Consider the following 15,195-nt stretch of genomic DNA (forward strand, 5'->3'; position numbering starts at 1 on the left):
TGAGTGGTGACATATGGCCTGTTGAGATCACATTTTGTGTTCCATTGGTCACATGGCCGTTGGTGTGTACGGGGTGAAACTCCTGAAAGCAAAGACCCTGTTACAATCGCTGGAAAGGTCCAGGCAGGAGGAGGCAGTGTTATGGACTTTAGAGTCTTTTTATCATTGTGAAAGGCACAGTGGATCGACAAAAGTACACATCTATCGTTCGGGACCATGTCTACCCCTACATGCAGGTTTTTTTTTTCCTCAGCATGATGGAATCTACCAGCAGGACAATGCAACGTGTCACACAGCTTGCATTGTACGTGTGTGGTTCTAAGAGCACCAGAATGAATCTACCGTTCTTCCCAGACACCAAATTTCCCGTATTTAAAGCCAATAGAGAATTCGTTCGATCACCTTCGTAGGGCTGTACTCCACCGAAACACGTAGCGCAAACGGTCTCCGAACCGCAGTCGGCATGGCTCCACTTAACTGTCGGTTCCTTCCAGAGCCTCAATGACTTTCTTCCTGCAGGTGTCACAGCTGTCCGTGCTACAAAAGGTGGTTATTCAGACTACTGACAGCTGGTCACATTAATGTGACAGAACAGTGTGTGTCGTCAAATTCTAGCAGTCGAATTTTACCTACACTCATGCTCATAAATTAAGGATACTGCTGATACATGGTGAAACAATGCTCTCGTGGGCGGATTGCGGGTTTAAATCACCTCGGGGTATGACCATGCGGTGCATTTAACCTGCGGTCGTCGCACGGTGGCGCTGGCAGCAGTCCACATACGCAGAGGTGTGTTGGTGCATGTCAGAGTACAGTGCAGCGAGTAAGTGTGCAGACGTTTCCAGACGTGCTAATGGTGACTGTGTGTTGAAAATGGCTCAAAGAACACATATTGTTGACATTATGAGGGCTAGAATACTAGGGCGATTGTAGGCTGGTCAAACACAGCAGGTCGTAGCACGGGCCCTCTGTGTACCACAAAGTGTGATCTCAAGATTATGGCAACGATTCCAGCAGACAGGAAACGTGTCCAGGCGCTACAGTACGGGACGTCCACAGTGTAAAATACCACAAGAACACCGATATCTCACCATCAGTGCCAGCAGGCGGCTACAGAGTACTGCAGGTAGCCTTGCTCGGGACCTTACCGCAGCCACTGGAACAGTTGTCTCCAGACACACAGTCTACAGACGACTGGACAGACATGGTTTATTCTCCCGGACAGCTGCAAGGTGCATTCCACTGACCCCTGGTCACAGGAGAGCCCGTAGAGCCTAGTGTCAAGAACACAGTACATGGTCACTGGAACTTTGGTCCCAGGCTATGTTCACGGACGAGTCCAGGTATAATCTGAACAGTGATTCTCGCCGGGTTTTCATCTGGCATGAACCAGATACCAACAGTTTCTTTGAAAGGAACCTGTATGGAGGTCGTGGTTTGATGGTGTGGGGTGGGACTATGACTGGTGCACGTACAACCCTGCATGCCTTTGACAGAGGAACTGTAACACGTCAGGTGTACCGGGATGTCATTAGCAACCAGTATGTCCGCCTTTTCAGCGGTGCAGTGGGTCCCACCTTCCTCCTGATGGATTACAACGCACGGCCCCACCGAGGTGCCATCGTGGAGGAGTACCTTGAAACAGAAGATATCAGGCGAATGGAGTGACCTGTTCTCCAGAGCACGTCTGGGATGCTCTAGGTCGACGTATCTCTGCACGTCCTCAAATCCCTTGGACAATTCAGGAGCTCCGACAGGTACTGGTGCAAGAATGGAAGGCTATACCCCAGCAGCTGCTCGACCATCTAATCCAGAGTATGCCAACCCGTTGTGCTGCCTGTGTATGTGTGCATGGTGATCATATCCCACATTGATGTTGGAGTGCATGCGTAGGAAGCAGTGGCGTTTTGTAGCACATGTGTTTCGGGACGGTTTTCTCAACACCAATACCGTGGACTTAGAGATCTGTGTCGTGAGTGTTCCCTATGTGACAATGCTATTAGCTCCAGTTTTGTGTAGTGCCACGTTGTGTGGCACCACATTCTGAAATCATCCTTAATTTATGACCATTACCATGACACTCGATTCAGTCAGTAAAACTATGTCGGACCTCTAAGAGAGATATTTACGAACATACCTCGTACGTGGAGGTGATCTGCAGATCGTAGAAGACGGGCAGGAAGGCGACCGCATTAATGATGGCGCTGACTAGCACACCGATGGCGATGTAGCCGTACTCGGCGCCGTACAGGTACGCCTCCGTGGCCATGCCCAGGAGCGTGATGCCGGATATGAAGCTGTGGGCGCAAACACAGCCCTCAATCATCTTAACTGGGCTGAGCACAGTCACTCGTAATAGTACTTAGACATTACAAGGTCTATTCGCGAAAAGCAAGAGTCTGTGATATAATTCTGCTGGCTTCTCCGCTCTTTTCGTCAATTTCGATTGATGTCTCTGAATTCACATCAAATCGATAAATCTACAAGATAAAAGTGGTTTCTAATTAACATAACAGACTGTTTCAGTCGCAGGCTCAAATGGTTCAAATGGCTCTGAGCACTATGGGACTTAACATGTGTGGTCATGAGTCCCCTAGAACTTAGAACTACTTAAACCTAACTAACCTAAGGACATCACACACACCCATGCCCGAGGCAGGATTCGAACCTGCGACCGTAGTAGTCGCGCGGTTCCGGACTGAGCGCCTCAACCGCTAGACCACCGCGGCCGGCTCAGTCACAGGCGATATCTGTTAAATCACACAAATGCATGGATGTCATAATCTGTAGGGATATGAAATGGAACGATCACATTGGCAGAGTCGTACATGAAACATTTTTACAAAAAATTTTTACAGTAGACAGACGTTGGTTTATTGTTGTAGAATACTAGGGAAATACCATCAGTCTATAAAGAAGTTATATAATCAAACACTCATATGACCCATCCTAGAATATTTCTCAAGTACGAGGGTCGTTCAATAAGTAATATCCGACATTTTTTTTCAAGACATATGTATTGTTAAGAGTTAGAATTTGGTGACAATGAACACCAAAATGTCTTGTCCATGTCCTATTTTTCTACGTAGTCTCCATCACGTTCTATGGCAGTACGCCAGCGTTGTGTAAGGGCATGTATTCCCGGCCGGTAAAAGCTCTTGTCCTGTAGGCGCAGCCATGTTTCCACTGCATGATTGACACTCTCGTCATCCTCAAAGTGTGTTCCCCGTAGAGAATCTTTAAGCGCCCCAAAGAGATGGAGGTCTGAGGGTGCCAGGTCTGGACCGTAGGGTGGATCAGGCAATGATGTCGAACGCAATTTGGCGATGTGTTCTCAGACTTGTGTGTGGGCGTGCATGACCGTCTTGGAGCAAGATTTCTGCTAGATTCTTGTCCGATAGAACAAGCCGGAAACGGTTCTTGAGTTTATTCAGAGTCTTCACGCATACCTCAGAATTGATGGTTGACCGTCTTGGCATCACATCCACGCCATCACAATCCCACAAGACTGTCCCCATGACTTTTCCGACAGAGGGTGTTGTCTTGAATTTCTTCTTTTGTGGTGAATGAGGATGAAGCCACTCCATGGACAGCCTTTTTGTTTCCGGCGCAAAGTGGTGCACCCAGCATTCGTCCTCCGTAACTATCTCTGACAGAAAGGCTTCTCGCTCGGTCTCAAAACGCTCCAACAATTCAGATGAAACGGCGTTTCTTTGCATCTTGTGGTCCGCAGTGAGCATTCGTGGAACCCATCATGAGCACCTCTTTGAATATCCGAGAGTCTCGTTCATTGCAGGTGCTCTTCCAATGCTGACCGACAACTGTAGAGCCAATTGGCGAGTTGTAATACGCCGGTCGGCACGAATATTGGCATCCTCACGTCACGAGCGTGGCTGATCATGGAGCTCTCAAAATGGTTCAAATGGCTCTAAGCGCTATGGGACTTAACATCTGAGGTCATCAGTCCCCTAGACTTAGAACTACCTAAACATAGCTGGCCGGAGTGGCGGAGCGGTTCTAGGCGATACAGTCTGGAACCGAGCGACCGCTACGGTCACAGGTTCGAATCATGCGTCGAGCATGGATGTGTGTCCTGTCTTTAGGTTAGTTAGGTTTAAGTAGTTCTAAGTTCTAGGGGACTGATGACCTCACAAGTTAAGTCCCATAGTGGTCAGAGCCATTTGAACCATTTTTTACTTAAACCTAACTAACCTAAGGACATCACACACATCCATGCCCGAGGCAGGATTCGAACCTGCGACCGTAGCAGCACGAGGTTGCAGACTGAAGCGCCTAGAACCGCTCGGCCACAGCAGCCGGCCATGGAGCCCTTTTTCTGTATTTCCTGAGACTGTAACTTTCTTTACCCATCGCCCAACTGTACTCCCATCAACTGCAGCATCGCCATACACTGCACACAAACGGTTATGGATGTTCACGACGGTTTCTATTTCTGCACACAAAAATGCAATAACAGCACTCTGCTTGTAACCTAAGTGGTATGTAGAGGCCCTTTTGACATTGTACTAGGTCTCTGCCATCTGCCAGAACGGTTCGAAACTTCACCTGCGCACAGAACAAACATCAAATGAGAATCACCAAGAAAGACGTTTCTTTAAAAAAAAATGCTTTAAAATTACAGTGTGTCTCATAGTCCGTGGGGTCTTATAGTCCGTGTGTAGTCAATGCGTATTATTGTTTCTAGGTTTCCCAGCAGACAGCCTGTTGCGAGAATTCATTGAGCACTCGAGTGATGTGGGTCCCAGTTACTCGTAAGTCTTACATACCCTTATTCTGTTCTTGGTTCTACTCGGTCACGAGGTCACAGCACATTGCTGCAAGTCCGTTGATGCGGCTGCCACATGATACTGGCCTAAGCAACGGACTGCAAATGTAATTAGCTGTATTAGTGAAGGAATAGCTTGCTTTTTTCTGACTTCATGGTTAAGCAGGTAAACTTCCTGTCGTTACTCGGCATTCTGATTGAAAACTGAAGTGAGTTCTTTGTGAACAGGTTCGAGATACACGACTGGAACACGTTCACAAAGAACATTCGGCGGAATATCTAAATATACTGTCCCCATCATGCTAGACACTACAGGATGGCGCACGAAAAACTTGTTCCGAGTACCAGACTGCTCACTGTTGCCTGTCAGTTGTTATCTATTGTTTCTAAGCTGTTACGATTACATTTTGTATTGTCAGTACGAAGCCATTGCGGATTGATTAAGACGTGTGAAATAAATATCTCAGCGAGAAATCATTATCCTCTTCAAGAAAGAATCGCAATAGTGGAGGTGCCTACAGGTTTATTTAAGGAACCGTGGGACATTCTTGCAAAGAAGTTTCCTAGTGTTTCCATACCAGTAAAGAGCAGTATACAGGATTTTTTTGACAAAGTGGTGTACTACAGGGTCAGTAGAAAACCCAAATAGAATCGAGACCCATTCGTTCGTACAAGTCCTGTGATCGCCAATATTCGAGCACAGATGTCCGATAGTCCAAACAAACTGATACCTAAATTGTCGCAACAACTGAACGTTTCGCATAGGTCTTCACAAGATGTTTTACACCACATGGGGATGAAGTCCTACAAAATTCAATGTGTCTAATATCTGAATGAGAAAAATAAAGCAATACTTGTGACTGACTGTACGTCGCTATTTCAAACAGCTGAGAATGGAATGTTGGATCCACTGCAGTATTACATGCCTGATGAAGCCTGGTCAACAAACAATCTTATTCATTTACTGAGGAATATCTTCACGCTGAAAAAATCAGAGTGTAGTGCACCGCGTCAGCAAGTCGGATTGTGGGTTCCATATTTTTTGAAACAACAGTAAGCACTGCTGTCTTTATGCGAATCGTTGAGGAATTTTACGCACCGTTGATACCCGATACGTATGTTGTCTTTGAACAGGATGAAGCGGCCTGTCACACTTCACTCGAGTAAATCTCATGAAATCTTGAAAGATTAACAGAAGAAAGGACCGTTAGCAAAGGACTGTGGCCACCGCGTTAGCCGGACCTAACCGTTCGTGAGTTTTGTGTGGGGCAGTCTAAAGAGAAAAGTGTACGCAAATAACTCAATAACGCTAGAAGATTTGAAGGGCAATATTCGTAATGAAATTTTGGAAGACGATGCGACAGAGTTGTGCAATGTGTATATTAATATGTTATGGCGCGCTAAAATTGTATTGAAGCAGAGGGAGGTCATTTTCAGCACCTACTGCAACATAATGGAAAAGACAAGATAAATTCAGTAAATAAAGACCTTACGTGACATTATTTGTTATTTCTTTATATTTCTTTATTATCTGGTTTTTACATGTTTGTCTATTTGTTGTTGTATATGTTAGTGGCGGGCCAATTCGTGCGTAATTGTCTGTACTCGGGGTCGGTGTTCTGTACGCCACACTTTGGAAGCCCCCTCCCCCCCATCTCTCTTTGAGTAACAAGTCTATTCGATTATCTGATATAAATATATGAGTGTATTCTGTAAAGTGATTCACTTCTTGTATGGTCTCTTTGAATTTCGGTGGGTCTTGAATAACGAGGTTAAAGGAACGTCAGCACAGTTTGTAAATGATTTTCTAATGTAGCAAGTTATTAAGAAATACGGTGTCAATGTCACCAATTTTTTCCAAATCTTCTCTTTTTCCATAGCCACCTGCTTACGCAACATTACGGGATGCAGGCCACACAATGATTCCTAGCCTTCTTCAACAGCACCACCACACACATTTAATATTTTTTTGTGGTATTAAAAAAATTTAAAAACCTCTCTCACACCGGCCTGATTTAGCTCCACTGATCAGGATAGTAAAAACATGCGTATGTTAAGGGAATTTTCATTCACAAAGCAGGCTTATCACATTCACACAGTTCAATACTGTTCTATCCTGATTAAATTGAGCTTAACTTAAATTCCATAAGTCAGTGAAGCAATTTCGAAGTCTCGGTGCGACGAAAATTGTCAGTCGATCTCCTGAAAACATTTGTAATAATTATTAACTTTCGGTGATCACATGGGGAAGACCGGAGATCTGCTGGTAAGACCGTGTTAGCCTATTTATTTGAAGTAACTGGATATCTTGAGCATACAAAACGGCAGGTTCGTCCAGTGTAAATCAGACGTTCCCCACTGATCCCGTGCAACACAGCGTAGTAAGCAGACACTGCCAATAATAATCAGTTAAATAATACGCGAACACACTTACTTTAGTTTAGTTCATGTATTAAATTCCTTCTCATACAGAATCTCATCAAGATGGCGACTAGCTCAACAATACATACATAAACATCCTCCTTCTTTTCACGGCTAATCGGCAAGACACTCCTTCATTCTTTCATAAGAAAAACATAGATAGCAGAGAAGCTATTCCATGGAGTAAATGGACGCTCCAAGGAATAATAGGGCTTGAAACTACTTTGCATTGATAATCATCGTATATTAAAGTTTAGGAATCGGTAAGATAAGAAGAGATATTTCGAGATATGTACTGAGTAATATAATTTATAAAATTTCTGATAATATCGCGGAGAGACCGCTGCAAGAGACATTCCACATAGATATCTTACAGATTCCACTATGCTAGAAATATTTTTACATATTACGTGTTCCTTAGTCTTTTTGTTTAGTACTCCTATTTCAGACTGGTGATAAATGCGGCAGTACAAACACCACACGCTACAGACCAACTCTCAGTAAGTGTTGAGAGAAAATCTATTTTATTGTGAACACAGTTCTTGCACACTGTACGTCAGTTTTAGAGCTGTTTCATAAACATGTGCACTGCACGAAAGAGCGTCTAAAAATAAGGCGATTGTATTACTTTAAAATTTCATAATCTTTGCACATCCTAAGTTCCGCTTTTTCCCCCTGCAGTACTAACTAATCATTTCTTTCTAAGATTCATTATTTCAATTGAGTTAGCGAAGGCTAACTTTTGTTGGTAAATAATTTAATCACATGCGTTTTCACTTGGGCTTTCCGAAAAAACGGCTGTATTCAGTTACATTTATAGGAGGCGATCAAAAAGTTTTGAATTGAGGGTGTTGCTGCAGCATATACGCAACGTAGCGCGACTCTGAAGAGTTTATACAAGGACTGACATGTAGGTAAAGGGTTAGTGAAGCATCCGTGTCTTTCCGAATGGCGTGTGATATATACGGAAACGTGAACTACGGTGACGTCATTACCGAATGCGTCCAAACAGGACCAATGTATTGTTATTCTTTTCTTGGCTGCCAAAGGGCAGGCGCCGTTACACATTCAAATGGTTCAAATGGCACTGACCGCTATGGGACTTAAACTTCGGAGGTCATCAGTCCCCTAGAACGTAGAACTACTTAAACCTAACTAACCTAAGGACATCATACAAATCCATGCCCGAGGCAGGATTCGAACTTGCGACGTAGCGGTCGCCCGGTTCCCGAATGTAGCGCCTAGAACCGCTCGGCCACAGTTAAACATTCATTGGAGAATGAAGATTGTGTGCGGGGCAGCACGTCTGCCGAAAACCACCGTCCAGGAGAACTGCGACAAGGGGTGCTGCTGCTTCGTGATAACGCAAATGCCGTAACGCAGAAGTCACAACAGTCCAAGTGGGTGACACTCGAGCACCCGCCCTATAGTTCTGATTCCTCTGCACGTGATTATCACGCCTTTTGTCTCGTCAAAGAAGCTCTTGAACGGTCGACGATTCCTGACGGACGAGGATGTGTAGCAGGTAGTTACGGACCTCTTCACGCAGCAGGACATGATGTTTTACCAAACGGATATCTTCAACCTCGTGCATTGGTGGAATGATCCAGGCGATTGGCATATCGATTCTGGACTTCATGGCCTTCGCCTCTTATAATTCATGCAGGGGTTGGACAAAAACATGGAAACACCGCGAGAAATGCATGCTTGGACGTAAATGCAGATGCTAGCCGAGCCTGCAGGTTGCTCTTTTCAATTTGATCATAAACAGCACCAGTGCAGTGGCCTCAATACGTGGTCAGAAATGTGTCCTGACGAGCTGTTGGAGGATTACGTCGGAGTTAAATGAATTTGAACGTGGGAAAATTGTTGGTGCTCCTTTGGTGGGTGCTTCCGTAACAAAGATAGTCGAAGCGTATAGTGTTTCAAGGAGTACTGTATCGAAGATTTATACGTCACACAAAGAAAGGGGAAAAACATCATCCTCTAAGTCACAACGCGGACGAAATAGAGTGTCGAGTGAATGTGACAGCCGGGCATTAAAGAAGATCGTGACGAAAAATAAGATACATAACTAAAGGTCGCACTCGTGAATGCTGTCAGCACTAAAACAACACGATGGGAGCCCCATAAGCATGGAACTGCAGACCGAGCTGGAATTCGAAAATCACTCATCAGTGATGCAAATGCCCAAAACAGGAAAACGTAGAGCCGAAGCTATAGAACCTTGACTATGGAGAGAGGCGAGGAAGTAATTTGATCGGGTGAGTATTGTTGCACACTGTTTGAAACTTCTGTGAAAATGGTTCTAAGCACTATGGGACTTAAATTCTGAAGTCATCAGACGTAGAACTACTTAAACCTAACTAACCTACGGACATCAAACACATCCATGTCCGAGGCAGGATTCGAACCAGCGACCGTAGCAACAGCGCGGTTCTGGACTGAAGCGCCTAGAACCGCTTGGCCACAGCGGCCAGCTGCAACTTCTGTCCGAGTTAACGTTCGAAGAGTCAAACATGCCGAAGTATCGATGATGATTTGGCCAGCCACATCGTTTTATTTTTCTGGCATCATGGGGACTATCAAGGTAGTATTACTGCCGAGAATTACGTGACCATTTTGGCCAATCAAGTCCATCCCATGGTACAGTAGTTGTTCCTCGATACTGGTGCTGTGTTCCAAGACGAGGCCCCTGCTGAGACAGCTCGCATCGTCAAGGAGTGGTTTTGTGAACACGAGGATGAATTGTTTCATCTCCTCTGGCCACCAAAGTCACCATATCGCCGCCATATTGAATATTTGTGGTCTACTTGCAAAGAACAGTGCGTGATCGCTATCCACCTCAATCATCGTTATCTGAACTTGTCATCATTTTGCAGGAAGAATGGTGTAAGATTCTCTTGAAAACCGTACAGGACCTGTACTTGGCAAATCCGAGACGACTGAAGTTGTTTTGAATGCTAAAGGTTTCCTTGCACCGTGTAAGACGTGTGTATTTCAATTGTCTATTGTCAATCCACAATTTATGAAAGATGTTTATATTTTATTAATAGGATTAAGTAGCAATAATTAATATTTGTCATGTTGGAAATAATTGTGGTAGCAGGGAATGTCTTCACCAAAGTATTGTTGGCAAGAGAGACCGCACATTGATATAATTTTAAAAAGGGCGGGAGAGACCGCGTATGGATACATTTTAAGAAAAGAGCGGGAAAGACCGCGCATTGATACATTTTGTAATGGTAGCAGGCATTGTCTGCACCAGAAAGCATTGTTGGCAGGAGAGACCGCACTTTAGCGTTCGTAGGAAGTCAGTAGTAAGCGAGATGTGAAGCGAGTTGGTAGCAGGTCTGAAGCGAGACGTTGAGAGGAGCAGTGTGCTTGCCAGCCACCAGCTATGATTTACAAGAGATTATAAACGGATGTAGAGAGACATTAGCTAATTATTATCATTAGAGGAACTAATATTATTGAATTATTTTCTTTGCGCAACTTAAGACTACTGAAGGTATCCAGAATGAGATTTTCACTCTGCAGCGGAGTGTGCGCTGATATGAAACTTCCTGGCAAATTAAAACTGTGTGCCCGACCGAGACTCGAACTCGGGACCCTTGCCTTTCGCGGGCAAGTGCTCTACCATCTGAGCTACCGAAGCACGACTCACGCCCGGTCTCTCAGCTTTACTTCTGCCAGTATCTCGTCTCCTACCTTCCAAACTTTACAGAAGCTCTCCTGCGAACCTAACAGGACTAGCACTCCTGAAAGAAAGGATATTGCGGAGACATGGCTTAGCCACAGCCTGGGGGATGTTTCCAGAATGAGATTTTCACTCTGCAGGAGAGCTTCTGTAAAGTTTGGAAGGTAGGAGACGAGATACTGGCAGAAGTACAATTGTGAGACCGGGCGGGATTCGTGCTTCGGTAGCTCAGATGGTAGAGCACTTGCCCGCGAAAGGCAAGGGTCCCGAGTTCGAGTCTCGGTCGGGCACACAGTTTTAATCTGCCAGGAAGTTACTGAAGGTATGTTTGCGCAATGCTAGTTGTAAGATTACTGTAAAAAGTAAGTCCCATTTGAACGTTTGTAAAATTACTTCATTACCAGCAGAAACCAGAAGAAACGTTTTCAGAATGTAATAAATTTTTGCCAGAAATATTGCATTACTGATTATGATCCATCCCAAAAACCATCAATGCAAAACTTTGCAAAATTTTATTGTTGTCAAGAAAAAAAGTTTAACTATGAGTTACGTAACTTCAGTCAATTAATTAAAGAATAACGTCAGCTTTCCTATTAAAGAATAACCTCAGCTTTGGTAATAAATACAGCCACTTATTATGAAAGCCCACCAGCAGCTAATAGAGTATAGTAAAATAGAGTAAGTATATTCATGTCGCAGTTCGATGTATCAGTGAGATGGCGATCCAGTAACAGTAAAAAAGGTAAGGAACAGTTTTCGGTTATTGCAGGTAACGACTGAGGACCACGACGACGACACATTCTATGTTCCGTCGAAATAATCAGAAAATAACTTTTAATAAGCAGCATTTAAATTTGTATGCGAAGATTGAGAAAGAGAATTAATTTCAAAGGGAAGATTTCGTTTGTTGTTATTAAGCAAGAGATAGAAATCCTAAGGAAAAGTTTCATAGATTATTGTAAAAGGGAAGGTTGTGCAACAAAAAAGAGATATAGAGGAGACGGGAAGGTTTCAACCGTAATGGGCATAGTAATGTGTTGTGTTTTTGGTGATTCCAAATGTTTATCCACTCCAAGCATTTCTTTTAGTTTAAGCAGTTAATGTAAATCGCTTCAGTTATTTCAAAGTTTCGAAATTATTTTGATTTACAAGTGAAGGTCATCTCTTTGGACACACCGTTCATTGGTTACCAAGCTTTCCCACATGTTTATCAAGTGTACAACAATAGTACGGATAGTATTTCGAGCTCTACAGCGCTTAGTAGTTGACAGGAAATCATCTAGCGAATCGAAGGCTATGTCTGTAGTTCAACGGGGAAGTGCAATAGGCTCTCTCCTGTTCACAACCTATATTAACGATTTAGGTAACAATCTGAGAAGTCCTCTAAGATTTTTCTTACAAATGATGCTATCTTTTACAGCTGAGGGAAGTCATCAAAGGATTAAATTACGAAATGATTTAGAAAAGACCTGCTAACTGTGAAAAATGAGAGTTGATCCTGAAGAATAAGAAGTGTGAGGTCCTTCACACGAGTACTAAAAAAGTTCTGTGAACTTTAAGTTACACGATTAATCACAAAAACTTAAAGAGTGCCGGTTTAGCTAAATATCTGGCGGTTACAAAAACGAAGCACTTGAACTCGAAATGAAATGATCGTATGGCTTTGTTGGCCGGGAGCTCCCATTCGGGTTCAGCCGCCAAGTGCAAGTATTATTTCAGTCGATGCCACTTTGGACGACTTGGGTGTCGATGATGAGGATGAAATGATGATGAGGACAACACAACACACAGTCCACGAACGCAAAAATCTCCGACCCGGCCGGGAAACTAATCCCGGCCTGCTGCATGGGAGGCAAGCACGTTACCGCTCAGCTAAGCAAGCGGACTTCCGTTTGAACTGCAACCATCGCTCAGAAAATGTGGGTTGGGCGAAACAAGTACTGCGTTTTATTGGCAAGACAGAAGATGTAAAAATAAAAAGGAAAACTTTCTCCTATGAATTCTAAAATATTTTGTCGACTGCCACCTACATAGGGAGGAATGACTATCATGATCAAGGAAATCGGGACTAACACGGAAAATTTCAGGAGTTCGTTTTCCCCAAGCACTGTACGGACGTACACTACTGGCCATTAAAATTGCTACACCAAGAAGAAATGCAAATGATAAACAGGTATTCATTGAACAAATATATTATACTAGGTCTGACATGTGGTTACATATTCACGCAATTTGGGTGCACAGATCCTGAGAAATCAGTACCCTGAACAACCACCTCTGGCCGCAATAACGGCCTTGATACGCCTGGGCATTGAGTCAAACAGAGCTTGGATGGCGTGTACAGGTACAGCTGTCCATGCAGCTTCAACATCACACCACAGTTCATCAAGAGCAGTGACTGGCGTATTGTGACGAGCCAGTTGCTCGGCCACCATTGTCCAGACGTTTTCAATTGGTGAGAGATCTGGATAATGTGCTGGCCAGGACAGCAGTCGAACATTTTCAGTATCCAGAAAGGCCCGTACGGGACCTGCAACATGCGGTCGTGCATTATCCTGCTGAAATGTAGGGCTTCGAAGGGATCGAAAGAAGGCTAGAGCCACGGGTCGTAACACATCTGAAATGTAACGTTCACTGATCAAAGTGCCTTCAATGGAGACAAGAGGAGACCGAGACGTGTAACCAATGGCACCCCATACCATCACGCCGGGTGATACGCCAGTATGGCGATGACGAATACACACTTTCCAATGTGCGTTCACCGCGATGTCGCCAAACGCGAATGCGACCATCATGATGCTGTAAACAGAACCTGGATTCGTCCAAAAAAATGACGTTTTGCCATTCGTCCACTCAGGTTCGTCGTTGAATACACCATCGCAGGCGCTCCTGTCTGTGATGCAGCGTCAAGGGTAACCACAGCCATCGTCTCCGAGCTGATAGACCATGCTGCTGCAAACGTCGTCGAACTGTTCGTGCAGATGGTAGATGGTTGTTGTCTTGCAAACGTCCCCACCTGTTGACTCAGGGATCGAGACGTTGCTGCACGATCCGTTACAGCCATACGGATAAGATGCCTGTCATCTCGACTGCTAGTGATACGTGGCCGTTGGGATCCAGCACGGCGTTGCGTATTGGATCTCGACCAACGCGAGCAGCAATGTCGCGATACGATAAACCGCAGTCGCGATAGGCTACAATCCGACCTTTATCAAAGTTGGAAACGTGATGGTACGTATTTCTCCTCCTTACACGAGGCATCACAACAACGTTTCACCAGGCAACGTTGGTCAACTGCTGTTTGTGTACGAGAAATCGGTTGGTAACTTTCCTTATGTTAGCACGTTGTAGGTGTCGCCACCGGCGCCAACCTTGTGTGAATGCTCTGAAAAGCTAATCATTTGCATATCACAGCATCTTCTTCCTGTCAGTTAAATTTCGCATCTGTAACACGTCATCTTTGTGGTGTAGCAATTTTAATGGGCGGTAGTGTAGTTTGAAAGTTGTCCTATGCGGCCTCTTCCCAACAACTAAGTGCGAGCTGCAAAGTTATCATCTAGCTGTAAATGTCTGAGAAGCGTTCAATAAGTCATGCAACACTTTTTACCTGGAAGCACGTTTGTCTTACTGGAGTCCAGTACACGAGACTACAAAATCCAGTTTTTCAACATAATCTCCACTCAATGAGACAGCCGTACACCATCTTACTGGAAGGGCCTGTATTTCTGTATGATACTACTCTACTGGCTGAGGTCGGAGCCAGTGTCTTGCTGCATCAACAACCTCCCCTACACCCACGTACTGCTTCCTGTAGAATGCATCCGTCATTGGGCTAAAAAGATGGAAGTCGGAAGGTGTGAGATCTGGGCTGTAGGGTGGATGAAGAAGCAGAACAGTCCAACGAAGTTTTGTGTGCTGCTCTCGGGTGGGCAGGCTTGTGTAAGCCTTGCGTTATCATGGAGAGGGGGAAGTTCGTTTACATTTTTGTGTCGACTAACTCGCTGAAGCCATTTCTTAGATTTTCTGAGGGTAGCACAATCCATTTTTCATCACCTGTGACGATGTTTGACAAACAGTTATCGTGATCATCCTAGTAACGCGCAAGAAACCTTGCGCAGATGGTCCTTCGTTTCTCTTTACAGTCTTATGTTATGCTGCGGAGAATCCAGTGGGCACACACCTTTGAACTCCCCAGTTGGTGGACGAGTGTGTCAGCACTACCAACGAAGACTCCCAGCTGAACAACGAGGTATTTGACCTCAAATGGCAGTGTCCAAGCGTTCCAACA

General features: G+C 44.6%; 1 protein-coding gene across 2 annotated transcripts in view; it reads right to left on the bottom strand.

The window, feature by feature from the left end:
- The window catches only part of LOC126416411 (sodium-coupled monocarboxylate transporter 1-like), a 182,116-nt gene that overhangs the window by 123,655 nt on the left and 43,266 nt on the right, over positions 1 to 15,195 (bottom strand). For both annotated transcript variants that reach the window (XM_050084126.1, XM_050084127.1), the window contains exon 3: positions 2,138 to 2,297. In XM_050084126.1, coding sequence (XP_049940083.1) covers positions 2,138 to 2,297 — 160 coding nt within the window. The remainder of the gene's footprint in view (positions 1 to 2,137; positions 2,298 to 15,195) is intronic.

The sequence above is a fragment of the Schistocerca serialis genome, chromosome 8 (genome assembly GCF_023864345.2).
Source record: "Schistocerca serialis cubense isolate TAMUIC-IGC-003099 chromosome 8, iqSchSeri2.2, whole genome shotgun sequence".
In the NCBI taxonomy this organism is placed as follows: domain Eukaryota; kingdom Metazoa; phylum Arthropoda; class Insecta; order Orthoptera; family Acrididae; genus Schistocerca; species Schistocerca serialis.